The sequence below is a fragment of the Myotis myotis genome, unplaced genomic scaffold (genome assembly GCF_014108235.1).
Source record: "Myotis myotis isolate mMyoMyo1 unplaced genomic scaffold, mMyoMyo1.p scaffold_m19_p_8, whole genome shotgun sequence".
NCBI lineage: Eukaryota > Metazoa > Chordata > Mammalia > Chiroptera > Vespertilionidae > Myotis > Myotis myotis.
In genome coordinates, this window is record NW_023416390.1 from 26,399,887 (window position 1) to 26,423,878 (window position 23,992).

General features: G+C 38.5%; 1 protein-coding gene across 13 annotated transcripts in view; it reads right to left on the minus strand.

The window, feature by feature from the left end:
• The window catches only part of CUL3 (cullin 3), a 101,358-nt gene that overhangs the window by 37,491 nt on the left and 39,875 nt on the right, over positions 1–23,992 (minus strand). For all 13 annotated transcript variants that reach the window (XM_036320182.1, XM_036320181.1, XM_036320187.1 and 10 more), the window contains one exon: positions 18,618–18,731. In XM_036320182.1, the coding sequence (XP_036176075.1) occupies positions 18,618–18,731 (114 nt within the window). The remainder of the gene's footprint in view (positions 1–18,617; positions 18,732–23,992) is intronic.

Sequence of the window (23,992 nt, forward strand, 5' to 3'; positions counted from 1 at the left end):
CAATTATTATAAATTTCTGAATATGAAAATACTAGATGTGGAGTTAGGAATTCTTCATATGATCTCACGCTCTACCATTAACGACTATATGATGGTTAAAGTGTTTGAGCAAAGCTTAGAACATTTAACTCCATGGAAGTTGATTGTAGATAAGGGAGATACAGATGACGTAGGATAAAAGCTACACCTTTTAAACGGAGACTGTCAAGGTGTATATAATGATTATACATAAGTGACATATAATACTAACCCTGAAATTTAATGGGTACCAGAGAGACAATAAAATGGAGAAGGGAAACCCCACAAAATTGAGTGTGGCTATTTAAATTAGTAATACTAAATACACATTTATATTAAATGTCTGGTATGTATGATTAATTACCATCAAGCAAAATAAAAGCTATACATGATACACCCACCACTTATGTGTGCATGTTAAACATATATGCATGCACATATTCACAATAAACTTGATATATGTGAAAATATTTGCTAAATGAACATGTTAAATCTGTTGATTGATTATTAGCACTGAATTAGAAGGAATTCAGCCTGTGGATGGATACACAATAGCATTTTCATAACAGATTCTAACAGGAACCTCTCTTTGTTACAATACAATCTCAAAGTACAGATAAAATAAAATCATCCCAAGAGAAAAAATATTAAATAACCTAAAAATATTTTAATCTCAGGCTTTTTAGCCAAAATGTAGTCTGTATGAATCCAACATCTGTCATTTATCTATTGAAGAGAGCTCAGCAAAAAAGTTGGTGGCTGCTTCTATTTGTCTTTTTAAGTCAAAATGCAGGCATTTTAAATATAAAGTGTTCTGAAAAACATGTTTGAAAGCCCAATGTCTGGGTCAAACACCAGACTGAATAAAGATATGCGAGTTTCATCACCACAGAGATAAGCTACATTTTAAATTTCTAAATTTATGGTTATCTCTCAGGAGTTGCTAACCTGAAATGGGCAAGCACCTTCAGAAGCTAGGTGGACCAGAGCAGGGGGGCAGTGCTGGGGGTGGTGGTGATGAGAAAGAATAATCAATGACAGGACCACTTCATTGTTCCTGTTTTCACAGAGCTGGGAAAAAGTCAGACTGCTTTTGCATCTGATTTCATCTGTGCAGTTAGCTTGATAAACCAACTTAGAAGTACTTATCTGTAATGCAACATCAACCTCACAAAGTTATTTCACTTATTTATACTTTTATTCTTAATTGAATAGCTTTTTTTTGATAGAATAGCTTTTATAAGATAAACTTCCCTGCCAAGAAGAACTATAAAAGCTAGATTTTTTAAAAAGTACCACTTTGAAAGCATAAACTAGGATAAGTAGGTCTCTAGGAGCTGAGGTGGAGAGCTGCAGTCTTTCTTCCTCTTCTACAAGAAAAGGGACCGCAACCAGCTGATGTCCAGGTAAAACTCCTTTGGCAAATAGCTACTCCTGAACTAGGGCTCTTTTCTCAGTCGACAGAGGACATTAGCCTACAAGATGCTGGGCCGTACAAGGCCACAGATATTACTACTACTACCATCTTGGAAAATATTTGCCTTTTCCCCTTAACTAATGCTTCACCAAGACACCTAATCCATCAAGACACCTGAGAGTTCAAAGTCAGCATGCAACAGTATTCTTAGAAGCGTCAAGATGTGCTATGTAAAAATATAAACTTTACAAAAGATAAATCTGTGCAAAGTCAAGAAATGACTTTGTAAGTGGGCTAAACAGCTTCATTACTTAGGGGATGATATTAAATACAAATAAAAATAAAACAAGAAAATTTGTTATGAAGTTCAAAAAGTAACTTAACTCTTACCAATTAATTTAATTTACCTGCAAGAATGGTTTAGCAAATATTTTTAATCAACAGTCATTATGTCACAGAAAAGCAAAGTTGGATAAATGGATAGTAGGTGCAGTGCACAATGGTACACACACGAAAAGAAACAAATTATAAGCTCTTTCACAGTATTGCTCATATCTCGTGTTTCATTGAACAATGTTTTCTTGCTAAATTAAATAGGTATTTGGGAAGCAAATTCTAAAACTAACCTGTGGGTCACATTCAATTCTGAAAGTTTGTACTACAAATCTAAGTACAATAGTCCATTGTCTTAATTATAAAGTTTACGGGAGCTCTTCATAAAATTTTTGCTTCAAATACAAGTAGTTCAGTACTTTCAATAACACCACTAATGAACCAAGCGCAGTAACAAATTAGTATGCATTCATCTACATTTCCCTGCCTGGTCCCACTGTGGTCACTGGTGGCTATTTATTTAGACCAGTGGTTCTCAACCTTGGATGCACATAAGAATCACCTGGGAATCTTTTAAAAATCCTGATTTTTGGGCCTCATCCTCCAGAAATTCTGTTTCTTTTGTTATGAGGTGGGGCCACAACATTAGTAACATAGAAACAGAATTTCCGGAGGATGAGGCCCAGAAATCAGTATTTTAAAAAGATTCCCAGGTGATTCTAATGTGCAGCCAAGGTTGAGAACCACTGATTTAGACAAAGAGCACTGTTAAAATTGTAGCAAATAGCTCTGAAAGGTGGTTCACCAAGCAAACTGTAGGGTAGGTTAATCAAACTCTTAAGTTTTCATTTATTTTTTAAAAAGAGGATAAGAAAGGAGAAATGTAAGCAGCGTGAAAAATCTTTATAAATATTAAACATTTATCCTGTTCATACACTAGAGATAAACCCTGAAAAATTAGATTTATTTAAAAGAACAAATAAGCAAATAATTTTCTGTAGCAAGTGGCTACTGTCTGTCTGTTAGGACATTTTTGAACCTGCTTTCCCAAGCATAATCACTAGGCAATCTTCTATCAACAAGTAATACATTTAAGAGTTTTCAAACAGAGTTCCCTTTCTAAACATGACTTAAGAAGGCTTAACACAATGAATATGGAAAAAGAAATTTTAAAAAACAACCACACAAAAACCTATAATTTTACAGTAGAAATAAGTCTAATTAGCTCAAAATTTAAAGAACTGTCCCAATATTTTCCCAATGCTAGTGGTTCACTACATTGTTGAAAGGGCATCATTAAGATATGAAATAGTAAATTATACAGAAATAGCAACATTTCTAGGTTGAATTTTACTAAAGTGAATGAAAAAGCAGAGAATATGGTGTCAAAAACCTGGCTGGAAAACAGCTCTACAACTAAAGCTGCAAGTTTCCATCACTGTAAAAGGGCCCCAAATCTCTCAGGCCTGTGAAAGTTAAAAAAAAAAAAACTTATATAATAAAGAGCTAATATGCAAATGGTCGTCATGCCTTCGTGCAGGGGCCGGCCGGATCCCTGAGGCTGCGCCCCCTCCCCCCACCCCAGCGCCTGGGGACCCAAGGCTGTGGCCCCCCCGCCCCCCCGCGGGGCTTGATGGGGGTGGGGCCAGCCGGGTCTGGGTCTCTCGAGATTTCAAGGCGCGCAAGGGTGGGCGGGGACTTAACTCTGGGTCCTGCGGCATGCCCCAGACTCTGACAGGAGGGAGACTTTCATATACATTTTACTGATTTTCTTTCACTTCTGACACTTCTATTATGAAGAAAGGGCAAATAGCAATATTAAAATATTTCCTCTAATTCCCTTTTAATGTGCATGAATTTCGTGCACCAGGCCACTAGTGTAGTTATAAGAAGTCCTATTTAAAAATAACTTTTATTCATTTTAAGAACTATCCTAGAATGTTTGACAAATCGAAATTTGTCATATCTCTCTAAAGCTGTATAAATTGCACTAAATCATAAAAGCACTGTTCCATACTCCACAATTTAATCTGATGGTAGGAAAAAACACACAAAAACAACAGGAAACAGAACCATAAGAGTAATCACTCTCAAGGTCTTGGATGGAGATATATATATCTCCCTAATATGCAAACAGACCAAACGGTGGAACTGAAAAACTGAACAAAACAACTGGTCGCTATGATGTGTGCTGACCACCAGGGGGCACACATGGAACATGGCAGGCGTTGGCTACGGTGGGATGGTGGAGCAGGTGAGCGGGGGCACCAGACCAAGGTGGGGCGCTGGTTGCTGTCATTGGGGTGAGCCTCTGGTAGCTATTGAAAATTCTTTGCTCACATGCGCCATGGTCCCTCGTACGTGCTGCTGGCACTGGAGCCACCGCTCACACCTGCTGCCGGCACTCGGCACCACCCTCGATTGCCCCTCAGGGTTTCTCCATCTCCTCCTGCTAAGGGGCGATGGGGGCCAGCAGTTACCTCTTGCACCTGTGAAAGCACCATGCACCGTGAGTGCATGGGAGCTGCAGTGGCAGGAGAGTGGCTGCCAGCAGGTGGGGATGGGGGGCCGCGGAGGGAGGGGTCAGGTGGGGGCATGGAGCATGGGCCGAGACCCGCCCCAGTGCCCACTGCAGCCTCATGCGCCACAGTTCCTTTGAAGGTGTACAAATTCGTGGACTGGGCCCCTAGTGAGATTATAACAAGTATAGGAAAGAAGACCTGTATTACAGAAGTGTTATAATTCAGTGGTTAAGAGCATAGATTTAAGCCCTAACCAGTTTGGCTCAGTGGATAGAGCATCAGCCGGCAGACTCAAGGGTCCCAAGTTCGATTCTGGTCAAGGCCATGTACCTTGGTTGTGAGCACATACCCAGTAGGGAGTATGCAGAAAGCAGCTGATCGATGTTTCTCTCTCATCAATGTTTCTAACTCTCTATCTCTCTCCCTTCCTCTCTGCAAAAAAAATCAATAAAATACATTAAAAAAAAGCGCACAGATTTAAGAGCCAGTCAATCCTATCTCTGCCGTTTACTAGATTTGACCTTAAGCATCTGTGTCAGCTTCCCATCTGTGAAGTAACATCTACTCTAGATGTCAGTCCACACATTCCACTTCTAAACTTAAAAGAACATCTTTAATAAGACCAAGTCCTCTGCCAAGAACAACTATAAAAGCTGGATGAAAATAAAAAGCTACCACCTCACACACATCAAGATGGCTATTGTCAAAAAACAAAATAAAACAAAACCAAAACTACAAAAAATAACAAACACTGGGGAAGGATATGAATAAATTGAAGCTCCTGAGCAGTCTTAAAGAAATATTTGCATACCTGTATTCACAGTAGCATTATTCAAAATAAACAAAGGGTAAAAACTACCTAAGTGTCCAGTTATAAATGAATGGATAAACAAAGTGTATTATATACATTCAACAGAATTATTATTCATCCTTAAAAAGGAAGGGAATTCTGACACATGCTAGAACTTTGAGTTACAAAAGGTCAAGTACTCTAATTCCATTTATATGACATCTAGAGTGGTCAGATTTATAGAGACAGGAAGTACAATGGTGGTGACCAGGCATTGAAATGAAGAGTGAATGGGGAGTTGTTATTTAATGGGTACAGAGTATTAGTTTTGCATGATCAAAGTTCTGGAGGTGGGAAGAGGTGACAGTTGCATGACAGTATGAATACATTTAATATCTATGAACTGTACACTTAAAAATAGTTAAGATAACAATTTTGTTATGTTTATCCTATCTATTAATAGAGAAACATGGTAATTAACCATAACTTCGCTACCCTTCCCATTGGCTAATCAGGGAGATATGCAAATTAACTGTCAACCAAGATGGCGGCTGGCAGCCAGGCAGCTGAAGAGAACAGGAGGCTTGCTTGCTCCAGTGATGGAGGAAGCCAAGGTTCCCCGCCTGCCACTGCAGGCCTCTGAGCTTGCACTCTAAGAAACAATGTTACAATTATAGAACCCAAACAAACCCAGATACCTGCTTTCAGCAGCCGAGGTCTCAGAGCTGGAGCCGAGCCTCAGAGCTAAAGCTGGCTCTCAGCTCCAGTGACACCCATAGAAGGTAAATAAATCCCAGAATTAAAAAACAAACAAACAAAAAAACAGAAAAAAAGGAGAGGTTGGGAGCTTCAGTCACCCACCAACCTGAAAACGGCCCTCAGCCCCTCACCCAGACTGGCCAGGCACCCCAGTGGGGACCCCCACCCTGAAGGGGGTGTGACCAGCTGCAAACAGCCATCATCCCCTCATCCAGGCTGGCCAGGCACCGAAGCGGGACCCCCACCCTGATCCGGGACACCCTTCAGGGCAAACCAGCCGGCCCCCACCCGTGCACCAGGCCTCTATCCTATATAGTAAAAAGGTAATATGAAAACTGACCCTAACAGCAGAAAGACTGGGAATGACTGGTCACTATGACACACACTGACCACCAGGGGGCAGACTCTCAATGCAGGAGCTGCCCTCTGGTGGTCAGGTCGCTCTCACATGGGAGGAGCTCTGCTCAGCCACAAGCCAGGCTGATGGCTGCCAGTACAGCGGTGGTGGGAGCCTCTCCTGTCTCCTCAGCAGCGCTAAGGATATCCGACTGCAGTTTAGGCCTGCTCCCCGCTGGCAAGTGGACATCCCCCGAGGGCTGCCGGGCTGCCAGAGGGATGTCTGATTGCCATCTTAGGCCCAATCCTCCGGGGAGCGGGCCTAAGCCAGCAGGTGGTCATCCCCTGAGGGGTCCCAGACTGCGAGAGGGCACAGGCCGGGCTGAGGGACCCTCCCTCCCCCCCGAGTGCACAAATTTTTGTGCACCGGGCCTCTAGTTATACAATTATTTTTTAAAAAGCTAACAATTTAAAAGCACTGAAGAACAACAAAGACAACCTGGAATTGTGGGGTCTAGATTCTGGAGAGAAGGCAAGTATACTGAGAGGAGCCCCACATTCACCTTTACTCATTCCCTTGGGCCATTTATTTTATCTGGAGGACTGGAAATAGGACAACAAGCAGAAAGTCACAGGTGGGCTGGCTATCAAGCAGCTAGAACTCATGAGGGTTCAAAGGCTGCAGAAGAGAGAAATCCAAGTAAGAACCAGAAATTCGGCAAATAATTTTCATTAAAGTGTTCACTGACATATTACCTACGCATGGATGAGACACCAAAACACCAAAGAGCAGCACTGGAAGGCAAAAGAGCTGAACAGAGACTGTTGGCCTACTTGCGGTGGTGAAGAGACAAAAGTTGGAATTCAAGGCACAGTTATGTAGAGAGCAAACTGATAAACACCTCTGGCTTTCACCTGAGACCCCAGAAGGGCTATTCCCAGTGAGCAGACATATGCCCTAGAAATAGAGGCAAACTAAAAATAGACCAATCTTAACATAGCCTAAAAGCCAGCTTCAACAAACTCATAGTGATCTGCCCATACTGTACCTGCTAGCCCAAAGAAAATTATATTTCCCTTTAAGAAAGATAGTCTCCACATTTTTCATATAGTGTTGGTAAAAGTACCAGGTTTGTTCTCCTACCAAAATAAAACACCCCAGGGTCAAATGTCTGAAAACACCCCAGGAAGTCAGAAGTATTCTAAGACTCATAAAATGAGGAAGTAGTTGAAAACAAAACAAAACTAATATAAAGAAAACTGTAAGTCAAGGATCTATGCTGTAATCACTAAGATAACCACTAAAATAATTTTAAAAGACTATATAATTAACAGCTAATGGGGAAGGAGAATGGGGCAATAAAACATATTTGATGCACCTATAGTGGGATGGCAAATTTAAATCCAAAGATATCAATAATTACATTAATGTAAATGAACTATATGCTTCAATTTAAAAACAAAGATTATCAGATGGGTTTAAAAGGCATAATATTACTATGTGGTGCCTGCAAGTGAAATATAAGGACACAGAAAGGTGGAAAGGAAAAGATGTTAAGAAATTCTCCATGCAAGCATTTATCAAAGAAAGCTCATAAAATAATACAATACAAAGTAGATTTTAAGGCAAGAATCATTAATAGAGATATAGAATATTTCATAAAAATTCAACAGAAAGATAAAATGATCCTAAATTTATATTCATTTTGTAACAAAATCTCCAAATATATAAACTAAAAGAACTAGACAAATCAAAATTTATAATAAATGATATTACAAATCTAAAGATATTAACATTTCTTAATAGGTGATAAGACAAGTAGACAATAAAAATTAGTGTGAAAGATTTGAACATAGTTAATAAATTTGACCAAACTGATATGTATGCAACACTATCTAACAATTGCAGACAAAAACTGGAATTAACTGAAATTTAAAACTTTTCTTCAAAAATACCATTAAGAGAAATGCAAGCCCAGAATGAAAGACAATATTTCACATACATACATCTGACAAAGAACATCTATCTAGAACAGCGGTTCTCAACCTGTGGGTCGCGACCCCTTTGGCGGTCGAACCACCTTTCACAGGGGTCGCCTAAGACCACCGGAAAAACACATATATAATTACATATTGTTTTTGTGATTAATCACTATGCTTTAATTATGTTTAATTTCTAACAATGAAATTGGGGGTCACCACAACATGAGGAATTGTATTAAAGGGTCGCAGCATTAGGAAGGTTGAGAACCACTGATCTAGAATATATAATGAACTTCCAAAACCCTCCAGGAAACTCACATTAAAAATAAATGGGCAAAAATGATTTATGTACTTTTTATATTCTATAGCAACAAAAATGTTTTCAAAAATTAGAAGAACAGTTTCAAATTAGTGTAGGGCTAGTGTACCATCAAGTGGATAGATGAACTGCTAGGGTATCTGTTTTTTTGGTGAGTTTCTACGTATTATGATAATGTTTTTAAATAACTTCTAATGACAATTAGGAATCAAAATCTTAAAAAGTCAATTTTTCAATGAGGATTTTAATATTAGATTCAAAATTAAAAAATAAGAAACATAGAATACAAAGGATTTCCAAAGTTCTTTGATAGCTTACATAAGTGATTTTCAACCAGTGTCCCAAGCATTTTTAAAATATGCAATGCCTGACTATTTTAGGAGCAATGACTTCTTTTCCCTCAGACTGTCAAATAAGAAAATGACAACACTGCTTCTTGGCCTTTTAGCTAAGATCAAGTGTAAAAATATGACAACAGTCAACACAACAATAGCCATCTGGTGTGAATGAATTAAAATTGTATCTATTTTTTTTTTTGTCAGATTGGCAATATATATATTTTTTGCTGAGCTCTAGAATTTTAGTAATTAGTTAATGAGTGCCATGAGACTGAAAATTGTTGGCATAAATCAGAGAGGGAGTCACTATTATTAAATTAGGCTTGGGAAACTAGGATTATCTGCCCAGTTTTCCATATCATAAAAATTTCCCAATGACAGAAGAACCTGGAAAAAGGGAACACAGGTTTTTAGAACAGGGCTTGATACAGAATACACACTTGATGTATATTTGCTGAATGAATGAATTTATCCTCATAAATACAAAGGTGAATGAATGTTAGCTCAATTCAGTAAATTATCAAATTCTTTTAAGCAGAATCCATAATAATAAGTGTAATATGCTAATTAGACCAGATGTCCTACTAGATGAAGCTGGGGCTGTGAGGGAAGCCTGGGTCCCGGGTGCCAGAGGGAAACTGGTGCCGGCAGCCGGGGAAAGGAAGGCCTACTCTTGCACGAATTTCATGCATGGGGCCTCTAGCTTATACATAATTATACATATACAGTAGAGGCCCAGTGCACAAAATTCGTGCACAGAAGGGGGGGCGGGGAGATCCCTCACCCAGGCCTCTACCCTCTCACAATCCAGGACTTCCCTCTCCCAATCTGGGACTACTGGCTTCTAATCGCTCACCTTCCTGTCAGCCTGATCACGCCTAACAACTCTGCCTACCTGCCTGATCACCCCTAATCACTCTGCCTGCCTGCCTGCCTGATCGCCCCTAACCCCTCTGCCTGCCTGCCTGATCACCCCTAACCACTCGCCTGCCTGCCTGGTTGCCCCTGAACACTCTGCCTGCCTGATTGCCCCTAACCGCCCCTGCCTCAGCCCCTGCCGCGGCGGCTTCATCCGGAAGGACGTCTGGAATGACGTCTGGAAGGTCATTTGGCTGTCTGGTCTAATTAGCATGTTACGCTTTTATTATTATAGATAATTCTTCTGCAATGAGGTGGAGACCATAAGCTTTGGAATAAAAAGACTTCACTACTTCAGTAATGTTAGTAACGGTGTGCTCTTGGCAGGTTAATCTAACTTCAGTTTATTCATTTGCAAAATGGAGAATATGATACTCACCTGGAAGTTCAGGTATTTAAAACATTTTGACAGAGATATAGTCATGTAGTAAATGATATTTGTTGCTTTGTATTTTTACTTTTTCAAATAAATAGAAATTTTATTGCTTTCCCAAACTACAATAAAAGTATTGTAGAAACATAAATTGATATAAATTAATATACTCAACGTGCTTAAAATAGTGCCTGGCACAACTAAGAGCTGTGAAAATGCTATCTGCTATTACATGGAAGAGTACTGGGTAAACTCATAGTCAACCAAGGCTCTATCAACACACCTTAAGAGTTGTTGAAGACACTACCATTAATACTAATCTACCCACAACTTCGGTTTTTCCTTCATCACCATGCGCTAGACATCATGTGTAGCTATTCACTTTGTTTTAAAATGGTATAAAACTTCAGAGCAGAAAGAGCTCTAAAACTTAAAATGATCTAATCAACACATCTTCCAATCATATCGCATAGATAGGCTTCAGGGAAACAACCCATTAATCCCTTGAAAATGCATATATAAAAGGATATGTTGTGTGGTGTGTGCATGCACACACACATGTCTTCTAGGAAAGGGCGCATGAATTTTGAACATTCTTCAAGGGGTGTCTAACCCCCCAAAAGATAAGAACCAGAGCTCTTACCCAGTAAATATAATTTATTTTCCTTATAGATGAGGAAACAGAGTCTTACCTCAAGAGGTTAAATGACTTAAGCAAATTAGTGACAAAGTAGGAACTAAAGCTGAATATCAGTATTTTTCTCACTACTCCAAATTTCCTATATATATAGTATTGGGGGCATCTGCTTTATGTATAAAAACTTCACTTCCTTTCTTACATTAACAAATATGTGCTCTATTTCTGACTGTACCATAGGACCTACTTCATGTTGAATATATATCTGCCTCCCTAAACTCAATGTCATGGACTGCTTGCTATACCATCATTGCACAAACAGAAAAACAGCTTACAGGTCATATTTAAGGTGTTCGTGGTTCCATTAGTTTGAAACAGAAACTACTGAGATGGAAGGCAATGAAAAATTCCCAATTTTCAAGTACAACACGCTTAACCTTTAAAGTATTTATGACGATGCCCTGGTTTTATTTTTCATTAAGGGTTAGTGCTTGGCTTTTGATCTAACCATAAAAAGATGCCAGGGTATTATATCATCAGTCACAAACTACAGCACACATGGGGAAAGCCTGTCTTGAACAGACTCCTCTTACAAAAGCAGTCAGTGAAAATTCTGAACAGGTGTGAAGCTTAATAGCCCCAAAGCCATTGAATCCACTTCCTTCTAAGATATCATTTTGAAAGAGAGCGAGTGCTGAGAAGATTCTTAAGCAACCTATCTGTGTTCTCCTAGAATATAACTACTTACAAACTTCTCTAAATGTGTAATCTATAAATGTTTTTTTGGACCCCAAAGCACCAAAATCTTTAGAAAAAAACAGACTCACAAATTCCACTATCTCTATGTTCTCATCCCATTTATGACCTCCAAGGACACAAAAATATTTGTTAACTTCAGCAAATAGTATTTGTTTCTCACATTATTTTTCACAACTCTATTCCTTGCCATCTATTACCTTTGGTAACTGTAACATTCATAATAATGTTTAGTCTGGAACACTCCTTACAGATAGATGGCTTAATTTTCATCTCCCATCTTACCAGGATTTCCTGCCCATCCCCCGCTCCACCCACCTGCCCCATACTGATATAGGCAAATCCTAAACCTATCATGAAAAAGCATCAAACATTTCTGGCACTGAAGAGCTTTTTCCTCCCACCTTTCCCTACTTTGTTACACTGCTCCTCGTTCTCACTGGATCTTTGGATCTACTGATCCCTAATACCTAATACTTCTATTTCTCGGAATCTTATGATTCACTTGCCTACTTATTAAAACAGTCCATGATCAACCATGTCATTAATGCTTCTAATGATCTTAGAAATCTCCCTTATACCCAATAAGGCAAATTCTATTAGTGACTTTCCTTATTTTGAACATTCTTCTCTGTGACTGCTAAGAAGCCCTTGGAAAACGTACAAACTCTGCTGATTGCCTCCACTATACAAACTGTGTGCCAACTCACCTAATAATCCATTTATTTACAGATAGCTGACCCAGCAAAGGAGTTATTCCAAACTTTTCCCTTATATTAGTTTCCTACTGTTGCTGACCAAATTACTACAAATTAAGTAGCTTATATATTCTGTTACTAGAGGCCCGGTGCACAAATTTGTGCACATTGAAAGGAAATTAATTAGAAGAAATATTTTAATATCGCTATTTGCCCTTTCGCTATAATAGAAGTGTTAAGCAAATTCACAACCGATAATGACAGATCAAAACACATGAGTGCGATTAGCACCAGCAAGAGAGTTATATGTATCACGCATGCGTGAGTCAATTTACCCTTTAATAGATATAGAATAAACTTGCTTAATTAGATCTACTTTCTAATGTAGCTAAACTTTTTCCAGTCCAGTGAAGCACCCCAACTTCTCTTTCACGTAACTGTCAGCAACACAGCAGTAAATATCAACACGAAGCAGATTGTTATTGTAGATCACGCAGGGTGAACAAAGGGTAAAGTATTTAACTGCAATCAGTGTTTGACTATATTCTGCACAGTGAGAAAACCTGAAGTCATTTTCAAGGTCCACCATTTCTTACTTCTTTTCAGTCGGGTCAAGTTTCAAAACTTTCTAAATCTCCATTTTCCGGCTAATGAAAAGAAAATAGGATTCCACCAAGTCTCCTATCTACCCCCTCCGGGACTTCTGTGAGGATCAAATGAGATGAGGCATGGGAAAATGCTTCACAGACATTTGGTTAAAGTGTAAATGTTTGCACCTGGCTATAAAGCAAGTCAAGTTCCTGGGCTGAAGAAACTGCAAGGAGGCTAGTCCAGGGGTGGGCAAACTTTTTGACTCGAGGGCCACAATGGGTTCTTAAACTGGACCGGAGGGCCGGAACAAAAGCATGGATGGAGTGTTTGTGTGAACTAATATAAATTCAAAGTAAACATCATTACATAAAAGGGTACAGTCTTTTTTTTCAATAGTTTTATTCATTTCAAACAGGCCGGATTCGGCCCACAGGCCGTAGTTTTCCCACGGCTGCTCTAGGGAGAGGAAGCCGGTGCCTACAGCCACTGGTTCCAGGCTGGGCTGGGGGCCACATTTTTCACTAGGGGATTTTGGCAGTGTTGGTTGGGATTTGGTGGGGTGTTGCTCTGGGGTGGTGGTGGGGCCTGTGTCCCACTTGGGGGAAGCCAAGTGTTGATTTGTGGGCACCAGGTCTGCAGTGCCATTTCTCTGTGTTGAGCATCTGTTCCCTAGTGGTCAGTGTGCGTCACAGTGACTGGTGGGAGGGTTAGACACTTAGTATATTAGCCTTTTTATATATAGACTAGAGGCCTGATGCACGAAGATTCGTGCAAGAATGGGCCTTCCTTCCCCTGGCTGCCGGCATCGCCTTTGCTCTTGCTGGAGCCGCCATTCCGCATTTGCTCCAGCCCAGAGCCGCCTTTCTGCCTTCCCTTGCTGCCCAGAGGCCTGGAGTGGCTGGGGCGGTGTGGAAGGCCTGCGTCGTCACCATGGCGATGACACAACTGTCCTGCCCCACCCCAGATGCTCTGTGCCAGTACATGCAAATTAATCTGCCATCTTTGTTGGGTTAATTTGCATACTCATTCCTGATTGGCTGGTGGGCGTCATGAAGGTACTGTCAATTTGCATCTTCTCTTTTATTAGTGTAGACATTTCTAAACTAAAATCAGTTTCACTGGACTACAAGTGAAGGTGTCTACAGGGCCTGTTCCTTTTTTAGGCTCTGATGGGGGGAATCCACTTTCTTGCCTTTTTCAGCTTCTAGTGGCCACATGCATTCCTTGGCTGTGGCCCTCCTCCAACTCCAAAGCTTATCAATCCCATCTCTGCCTCTGTCAGCACACTGCCTTCTCCTTTGTCTCTGAACCTCCTGCCACCCACTCTGATAAGAACCCTGTGATCTCTTTGGGCCCAGCAGGACAACCTAGGATAATCTTCTCACCTCAAGATCCTTAACCTAATCACACCTGCCAAAGTGCCCTTTGCCTTTTAAGGTAACAATCTTTAGGTTCCAGGGATTAGTCATGGACATATTAGGGGGGTGGGGGGACAGGACCATTATTCAGTTTTCCACATTCCTCAACACCTTACATGCCTGTCACCCTAAACCAGCAATTTTCAACCCTTTTCATCTCATGGCATAGGTAAACTAATTACTAAGATTTTGCAGGACACCCAAATATCCATTATATATTTTTGCCAATCTGACAAAAAAAAAGATATAATTTTGATTCATTCACACCTGATGGCTATTGTTGTGCTGGCTGTTGTCATTTTGTTATTTGATAATCTAAGAGATCTCTGCCCGTGAGTAATAGTCAGGTATTGCGTGTTTTAAAACTTCTAGCAGCACACTGACTGGAAATCACTGTTCTAAATTAATGGTCCCCTTTCTATTTACTAGGAAAAGCATCAGTGGAGACTTTCTCAGGTCCTCTCCACAAACTTGTTGCTACTTTCTACCTCACCTCTTTACCCATCCTTAACGACTTTCCAAATACCTCAAAGAAGCACTGATCCTCCTTTCCCCGGTTAACTCCACCCCCCCGCCCCCATGATTTTGAAAGTATAGCCTTTTGTCTTTAAGACTAATCAGCAATACTACCATATCTTTGCAGTTTGTAAAAATGACTGGAAATATAGACAAATTTGAGTAAAAACATAAAAAGACCTTTGGAAATTCACCATAGTTTTAGGCAGAAAACTCATTATTAATTTTCTGTCATCCTATATATGACAGAAAATATTTTCCTCTTTCCTTTTACATTAATTCTAATAACTCAAAGTTATCTATAGAATAACATTGACAATTTAATCTCACCCTAATATTATTCAATGCTTTTTTAAAATATATTTTATTGATTTTTTACAGAGAAGAAGGGAGAGGGATAGAGAGTTAGAAACATTGATGAGAGAGAAACATCGATCAGCTGCCTCCTGCACACCTCCTACTGGGGATGTGCCCGCAACCTAGGTACATACCCTTGACTGGAATCGAACCTGGGACCTTTCAGTCCACAGGCTGACACTCTATCCACTGAGCCAAACTGGTTAGAGTTTGTACAATGTTTTAATGGCAAAAAACACCACTAGTCATGGATTATAATAATTAAATAACCTATATTGCAACAAACTTTTTCCATAAAATATTTTTAAAATTTCCCCAATCATTAATCTTTTAAACAATTAAAACTGAAAATTGAGCAATGCTAAACCAATCTTAAAAGTTTAACATCTTAATTGTTCTTTAAGGAAAAAATGAATTAAAAATAACTAATTTAAGTAAAGCAGAGATTATAAACTCTATTGCCTTTAGAAGCTAAGTTCTAAAGGATAAGTAGGAGCAAATCACATACAGAGAGGAACATTCTAGAAACATTTCCAGACAAAAGACATGTGTGATGATTCCAAGATGAGAGAGAAGAATCTCAGCAGGGAAGCAACATGATCACATGCTTGAAAATAGTAACCCTAGGAGCAATATTGAAAAGAGAATAGAGAAGAGCACAATGAATGTTGTGACTAGTTGTAGAATGGAGAGAAATGAAGGTGCTCTGGTCTCGGGGAGATCTAAAAACGGAACTGCAGATTCTAGAAATATATGATGGAGAAAGAGAGGGAGAAGAAACTGACAATAATAAGTCCCAGGTTTCTGGCATAAACGAATAAAATGACACTGATTAGGAGCTCACTTGGAATTGCCAAGTTTGAAATATCTCTCAGACAATGAAGGGAGCCATCAACTAGACAAATGACTATGAATATGAATCTCAGAGACTGAGGCTGGAGACCTAATTTGGGAATCATCTGCACAGAGGCACCAAATAAAGTTAGGTGTACCAGGAGAAGGAAAACTAGGAAGAAGCTTCAAGAATGCCTTTATCTAAGAGTCAGAGGAGACAGAGTAGTGGCTGAGAAGGAAAAGTCAGAAAGGTAGGAGCATACAAAGGGAGTGAGTGCTTTGTCACAGTGATTAAGAACCCAACATGTTAGGAGAAAAGACTGGTCATATGTGCCAAATATTGCTGAAAGATATCCAGGAGCATGATAACTAGCAGCGATCTTTGCCTTCATAGATACGCAGATATGGTGATCTTGATAAGGGCAAGACTGAACAGAATTGTTCAGATAAAAATGCAAAATAAAGAGAATGAAAATTTGAATTGTTGAGACAGAAGCTTAACTGGAACATATTCAAAGCAAATGAAAGATGAGAAAAGGGAAAGAACAAGTGTCAACAGTTCTTATAAGACATTTTAGTTGTGAATGGAAATGCAGAGGTCCAAAAGAAAACTCAGAAGATTTTGAGGAAGTGAATGGCCCAAACATATTTAAGCTGATAAGTAAGATAGAGTAAAAAGGCAGAACCTGAAGATACTTCACGTTTTTCACAAGGTAGAAAGAGATGTGATCTTTAACACAGGTGGAAGACTGGCCTTTGCCAGAGAGACACTACCCTCCATTAAAACAGGAAGGAAAAAGAAAAACACAAAAGGGGAGAAAATATAGGTGAAACTGTAGATTCAGTGGCATGACACAGTTTCTACCTTATGCTTTCTTTTTTCTATGAGAGGTAGAAGGCAAGGCACTTGTTAACAGTGAAGTGACCAGTAGGAAAGCTGGAGGTTTGAAGAGAACTATTTCAAAGTGGTGGAATGAGCTGACTAGAGAGAGTCTGCCGGGTAGTGTGGAGGGCTGACAGGAGGTTTGTGACTATGTACAAAGTGGCACTCACCTACCCTTGTGGGATTTCCTCCAGGAGAGGCCCAAGAAAGATTTAAGTGGCTGGGTTTATCCATAGTTTTAGCACTACCAGATGCATTTGTTGAAAGGTTGAAGGGATGAGAAATATTAATACTAGTTAATTTTTACTGAGCACATTATAGTCTGGGGCCTTGCTAGTGCTTTATATGAATGGCCCCTTTAAGCCTCATGACTATCCCTACCAAGTTGGTACCATATTATTTTCATTTTATAAATGAGGAAGCTGAGGAATGAATTTGACAATCAATGTTCACATAACAGCTAGCATTCAAGGTTTGAGATTTCATGAGAAAAAAAAAAATTGAAATAAAACAAATTTTAAAAATAACCTGATATAAGATTGAGATTGAGTGTTGTATAATTTTAAAAATACTTCTGAATCAGAACAATGGACCATGAAATTACAAGTCGTTTTCTTAGTGTTAGTGTTAGACAGTGTTAGAATTTAAAGACTCACCAAATCCAGAACTTTAAGAGAACAGCAATAAACTTATTTCACATTTATATCCCAGACATGATATATTTTCTTATGCTAATCATTGCCTCAAATGTCAACACATGAATCTATATCCTGAAGAAAGTGAAAATAAGGCTCAGAAAGACTAAACAATGTGTTACACCTTTTATCAAACCCCTGAAAAATGAAGTATCCTATCACTGACCCCCTTCCCTTGTCACTAGGTCTACAAAACCACGAGTAATAGGCCTGACTGAATTAATTAGCAGAACAAAAAACTTTTTAGCTGTTTGCTCTCATTGAAAATTATTTTCAAACATTACTTTATTCTATCAAGTGAAAGAAACAAGGTAAGCTTTCACCATTGTATTACAACTAAAGAAAACAGAATAAAAATTTGAAAAGCAAAGAGTAAACGCTTAGAAGAAAATCATTCCTTCCAATTTCCAAACGTGAACACTGAAGCAACAAGATGTTATCAGACTTGGTAATTTTGCAGTGACAGAATAATTAAGCAGCTTAATCAATTTTGTTTCATTCTATCATCATACTAAAGTTAAAAAAAACTGATAGTTTAATCTTGAAAGTAATTAAACACCTTCGCTCATCAGTGTTTTCCAAACTGTCCTGCTGAAAAGATATTTTTCTTGACTGACAGAAACAAAAAAACAGTAATAGGTGAAAAATAGAATATATATCTGAAGAATATAAATACTGAAAGCATTTACCATTAAGAAAGATAGATGGCAGCTATTAGAGTATAATTATCACTAAAGTATTTCTATTAATGACATCCCCTGTCAGTAAAGATATGAAGACATTATAAATTTGTAACAGAATATTCACCTTTCATTTATCATGTTGTCATTCAACCACCTTTAGTCAAAAGAGATGCTAATAAAGCCTTTTGGTATTTCCCATTCTACAGCAAAAATGCTAGATATTCAGAAAAAAATTACATCTTTCCCTTCCAGTCTTTCATTCTAATCATAAAGTACATAAACACTATATAAACTAACATGACCCTTGCTAGGGCAATATTGTTTATTTTTTTAAAAGCACCTTCCACACTGACATATATTATTCAACTACATGTAACAAAGAAAACATTGTTTTGAAATGCCTAACTTCTTAAAGGGAAAACAATAAAAAAAACTCTACTTACCATATACATTAGTATGTCTCTAATCATCACCATAGCTGTTTGATGATCATTCCAAGCTTGATTTAGCGTTTGAAGAAAGTTGTTATTCAATGAATTAAGTACATCCTCTCGCACCTATTAACAGAAGAGTTCATTACAGTTTGTTAATACACACACATATGTGCACGTACTCATATGTAACATGCACTTATTTCTGTTCAATAAAATAATAAAGTGGACTCTTCAATTTTAAATTAAAAAATATGTTATAGACCAGTAGAAACATTTTAAGCTATAATATGTTATGTACAGATGACTAACAAATGTGTTTTATATAGTCTAAGCCCTTTCCCTTGATCTTCAGAATCAAAAAGCAATCTCTTGGGCATTTTTTAACATCACAGTAAAAAAAAAAAAAATGAAAAATCCTAAATACTTATATGAACTAAAAGGCTCTATCTGTAGAACTGGCCCCGGGGCTATTGCTCCAATTTTACCTTCCCTCCCCCATTTTTGAAGAAATAGTGAGTCCACTGACTCCTGAGTCAAATTACCTAGGCTAGAATCCCAGCTCCCTGACTAGCTGTATGACTTTGGATACATTATTTAATCTCTATGCTTCAGTTTCCTTATATGTGAAATAGTGCCCATTTTGTAGGATTACTGAAAGGATTAAATTAACACTTGTAAAATACTTAGAACAGTGTCTGGCACTCATTAAGCACTCTAGCTACAATGGAGCTGCATACAGAAAATGTGTTCTGCCATTTCTTTTGCCTTGATTCACAGCTCACTCACTTTTTTCTCTTCAAGTCCTACCTCCAGTTTTTCCCTGACCACCCTATTTCAAACAACAACCTCTACCTTTACTCCTTAACCCTACAGTTTATTTTTCCTCACAGAACTCATCAGTAGGTACTGTATTACTAGTTTCTTGTTTCTCACACCAAAATGTAAGCTCCATAGAATCAGGGATTCTGTCTTTTCCATGTATATCTCCTACACCTACAATTGTGCCTGGCATATGTAAGATATTTTATTTTATCCCCACCCACCAATATCATGATCCACTTCCAACATGGTAAGCTCTTTCAGTGTATCTATCTGCCTTTGCACGTAAGTTCCCTGAGTCTGAAATGTTTTCCTAATGCAATCCTGATAATACTACGCAGATTTCAAGACTTCCTTCACATAACCACAAGCATACTGCCACCTTCTCCAATAAGAGGTTACTGACCACTACTACTTCCTGCTATGCTATCAGTCTAATGGAAAGAGTATTTAACTAGGAAACAGAATCTAGATTCTGGTTCTAGCTTTATCATGAAGAAGTGTGCTTGTCTTCTAGATTCCTATAACTCTTTTGTTGTACTATACTACCAAACTCTCCAGTTATTCAAATCCAACTAATCCTCCATGGTCTTGCTCAACTGTCAATACTCCAACCTAACAGATAGCTTTATCTCCAAACATCCTTTACTATAGACAATCTACAGTAGTAAACAATTTTTGAGGTTGGGAGAATCTGAAGTCATGGTGTTTTTTGAGAAACAAATATAATACATGTATTAAAATATATAGATATCTATGAACCTAAGTTCTAAACAAAAGAAATTAAAAAGGTCATTGAGTATTATAACTAGTATAAACAAGTGATTGGAAGTACCAAACATTCAAAGAAAATACACATAACGCACTAATCCCAACACACAGGAGAATAAGTTCAAATAGGAAAAAACTATCTAATTTATTTTTTCTTATATAATAGAGGAAAAGAGGTATTCAAGAGATATTAGTGATGGGACAATATGTCTAGTCTATAGTCTACTAAACATGTAGTATAAAAACCATTAGCTTATACTACATAACTTAGAATTTTATTATATATTTAATCTTTTGTTCACAACTGTATTTTGTCTTGTACATAAGATGCATTTTGAAGCTTTTGGACTTCAAAATCACCCAGAAATTATTCCATAAATATGCTGACTGTATCAAAAGTGATAAATATCCATGTCGGTTAGTTGAAAGCACTGTGTTTAACAAATACTATTATGCAAAGTAGATAAAATAAATCATTTATTTCAACTTACTAAGTCTACCAATTGTCAGATACAAATTTCCAAGGTAGCTAAGACTAAAAAAAAAAACCATCAACACAGCAAGTTGAAAATGTAGCTATATACAAATTCTTCGCCACACTTCATATTCTTTCACTGAAACACTAAATTCTGAGTGTCAATTAAATTAAAATCCTGAAAATACTAGAGAAATTGCACAATGTAACAAAAATAAAATGGTATATTCCAAACACCAAGAATATCTAACAATTAATTATTCTTAAGGACTTAAGTAAACTCTGTATACCACTTTGTTATAAAAATCAAGTTATGTGTTACTTACATTAAAGTCACCCTGATTTGGGGACACAAAAATGTTCTTGGTATATTTCATTCATATAAAAATGTGTTTAGATGAATGCAAAAGTGACCAATTAAACAGTTCTAAAATAAACCATGTTTTTCAAAATCACTAATACTCTTTAAAATAAAATCAACAAGTATCTATAAAATATTTATACTTATACCCGACTTTCAACAATAATATGATCAACTAGCACAATGTGTCATAAATAAAACTTTATTTGCATTACACTTCAAAAATTATCCTCACAAATCAATAAGTGCATATTACTTAGCAAAAAAAGCTATTAAGAGCTAATTTTGTTAAATTTATTTTTGAATGACTATGCATATACTCACATACCTAAGACAAAGTAAATGTCATACATATACTTGTAATCATCTCTTAATTATTCAAATCACTCTATAAGCAAAAAATTATTTAATACTACCCCCAAAAATATCTTTCTACTCTGATACATCAAAAGTGAATGGATATTTTTTCAAATATGTATCATAAAGTGGTAGCAATCAGATGAAAATACAACCTTTATGAAAATTAAAACAGGCTTTTTAAATGAAAAGATGGCATATAAATGAAAAATATACACTAAATGGAAAAAGCCTCATTTTACAAAGTATTAATGTAACAATACAGACATTTTGAAAAAGAGAAAGTGGGGGCTGTGTATGTGTGTGTAACAGTGTTAGTCTCACACTCAACACAACCATTAATTTCTGCACCAGAAAAGGCAAATGGGAAGGAACCCTGCTATAGAGGTGATCCTAGGATCAAAAGGGCCTGCTGACAAATATAACCGGTAGTATTACTTAAGAAGACCTCTAAGAAGGTTACTCAGTTGAAGAGTTGGAATTTGAAGGGTGAGACAAGCAAGAACAAGTAACAAAGCCATGGAAAGGTGATAAAAGTATAGGGTCAGCTGTGACAGGATAAAATGAGCCATTGAAAACTGGCTACGCATGGTACTTAGCTTTGAAAGGATAAAGCAATGCACAGATAATAGTTCAAAACAGATCACAAACCTGGTGAATATTTAGAATCATCTGAATAGCAATAGATTTTGATAAAGAGATTGAGAAGACAAAACAGACTGGGAGAAAATATTTGCAAAAGACATCTGATAAAGGACTGTTCAACCTTGTGTTCTTAGCCTCTGGTACAATTGGCTTCATTTTATGTCATTTCACTTAAAGTCACAGAACCTATTGACGATGTTAAGTGAAGACTTACTATATACAAAGAATTCATAAAACTCAACAATAGAAAACAAATGACCCAATTTAAAAAATTGACAAAAGACCTGACACTTCACCAAAAAATACAGATGACAAATAAGCATATGAAAAGATCTGTGATATCTGATCATTAAGGAAATGCAAATAAAAACAATATTGGGATACCACTACATATCAATTAAGATGGCCAAAATCCCAAACAGTGACAACACCAAAGCTGGTGAGGATGTACACTAACAGGCATTCTCATTCACTGCTGGGGGAAATGCAAAATGGCATATTTTTACTATAATGATCCAGCAATTATACTCCTTGGTATAAATACCAAAGGAGTTGACAACTTATATCCACACAAAACCCCACACACAGATGTTTATAGCAACTTTATTCATAATTGCCAAAACTTGGACAAGATATCCTCCAGTAGATGAATAGATACATCCAGACAGAATATTATTTAGCACTAAAAAGAAATGAGCTATCAAGCAATGAAAAGACATGAAGGAACATTATGAAAGAAGACAATCTAAAAAGACTACATACTGTATGATTCCAACTACTATATGACATTCTGGAAAAGGTAAAACTAAGAAGACTGTAAAATCACCTGTTACGAGGGTTAGGGTGGAGGGAAAGATAAAAAGGCAGTGAGGCTATTCTGTTTGGTACTATAACAGAGAATAAATTTCATTATTCATTTGTTAAAACCTAGACAATGTACACCAAGAGTAATCCCCAATGTAAACTATAAACTGGGTGACAATAATATGTCAATGTAGGTTCACCCACTGTAACAAATATACTACTCCGGGGTGAGATGCAGAAAGTAGGAGAGGCTATATGCGTGTGTGGAGGCAGGAAGTACATGAAAAATCTCTGAACCTTCTGCTCAATTTTGCTGTGTCTCTAAAACTGCTCTACAAAATAAAGTCAATTAAAAAAAAAAAAAGCTACTCATAACAGTCAGGATTTGCAAACCACTGACTTTAAAAAAACCACACCAGCCATTTCTGTTCCATTCCTTTGCAGAATTTCTTCAACATGAACATATTTTTATATAGTTAGAACTAGAGGCCCGGTGCACAAAAACTTGTGCACTCGGGGAGGGGGAAGAGGGGGTCCCTCAGCCCGGCCTGTGCCCTCTCGCAGTCTGGGACCCCTCAGGAGATAACGCCCTGCTGGCTTAGGCCTGCTCCCGGGTGGCAGAGGGCAGACCCAATCCCTAGGTGCAGCCCCTGGTCGGGCTCAGAGCAGGGCCGATTGGGGAGTTGGGGCGCCGCCTCCTGTCATGCACAGAGCAGGGCGGATTGGGAGGTTGCGATGCCACCCACAGTCACACTCAGGGTAGGGCTGATTGGGGGGTTGGGGCACTGCCCCGTCACACTCAAGGCAGGGTCGATAGGGAGGTTGTGGCGCCACCCCCTGTCACGCACAGAGCAGGGCCCATCAGGGGGTTGAGGAGCTCCCCCCTGTCACTCACAGAGTAGGGCCGATAGGGGAGTTGGGGCACCGCCCACTGTCATACTCAGTGCAGGGCTGATGGGGAGGTTATGGCTCTACCCCATCACACACAGAGCAGGGCCCGTGGGGTGGGGGGGTTGGGGCGCCGCCACTCTCACACTCAGGGCAGGGCCGATGGGGAGGTTATGGCTCTACCCTGTCACACACAGAGCAGGGCCCGGGGTGGGGGGGGGGGGGCGCGCGGGCGCCGCACCCTGTCACACACAGAGCAGGGCC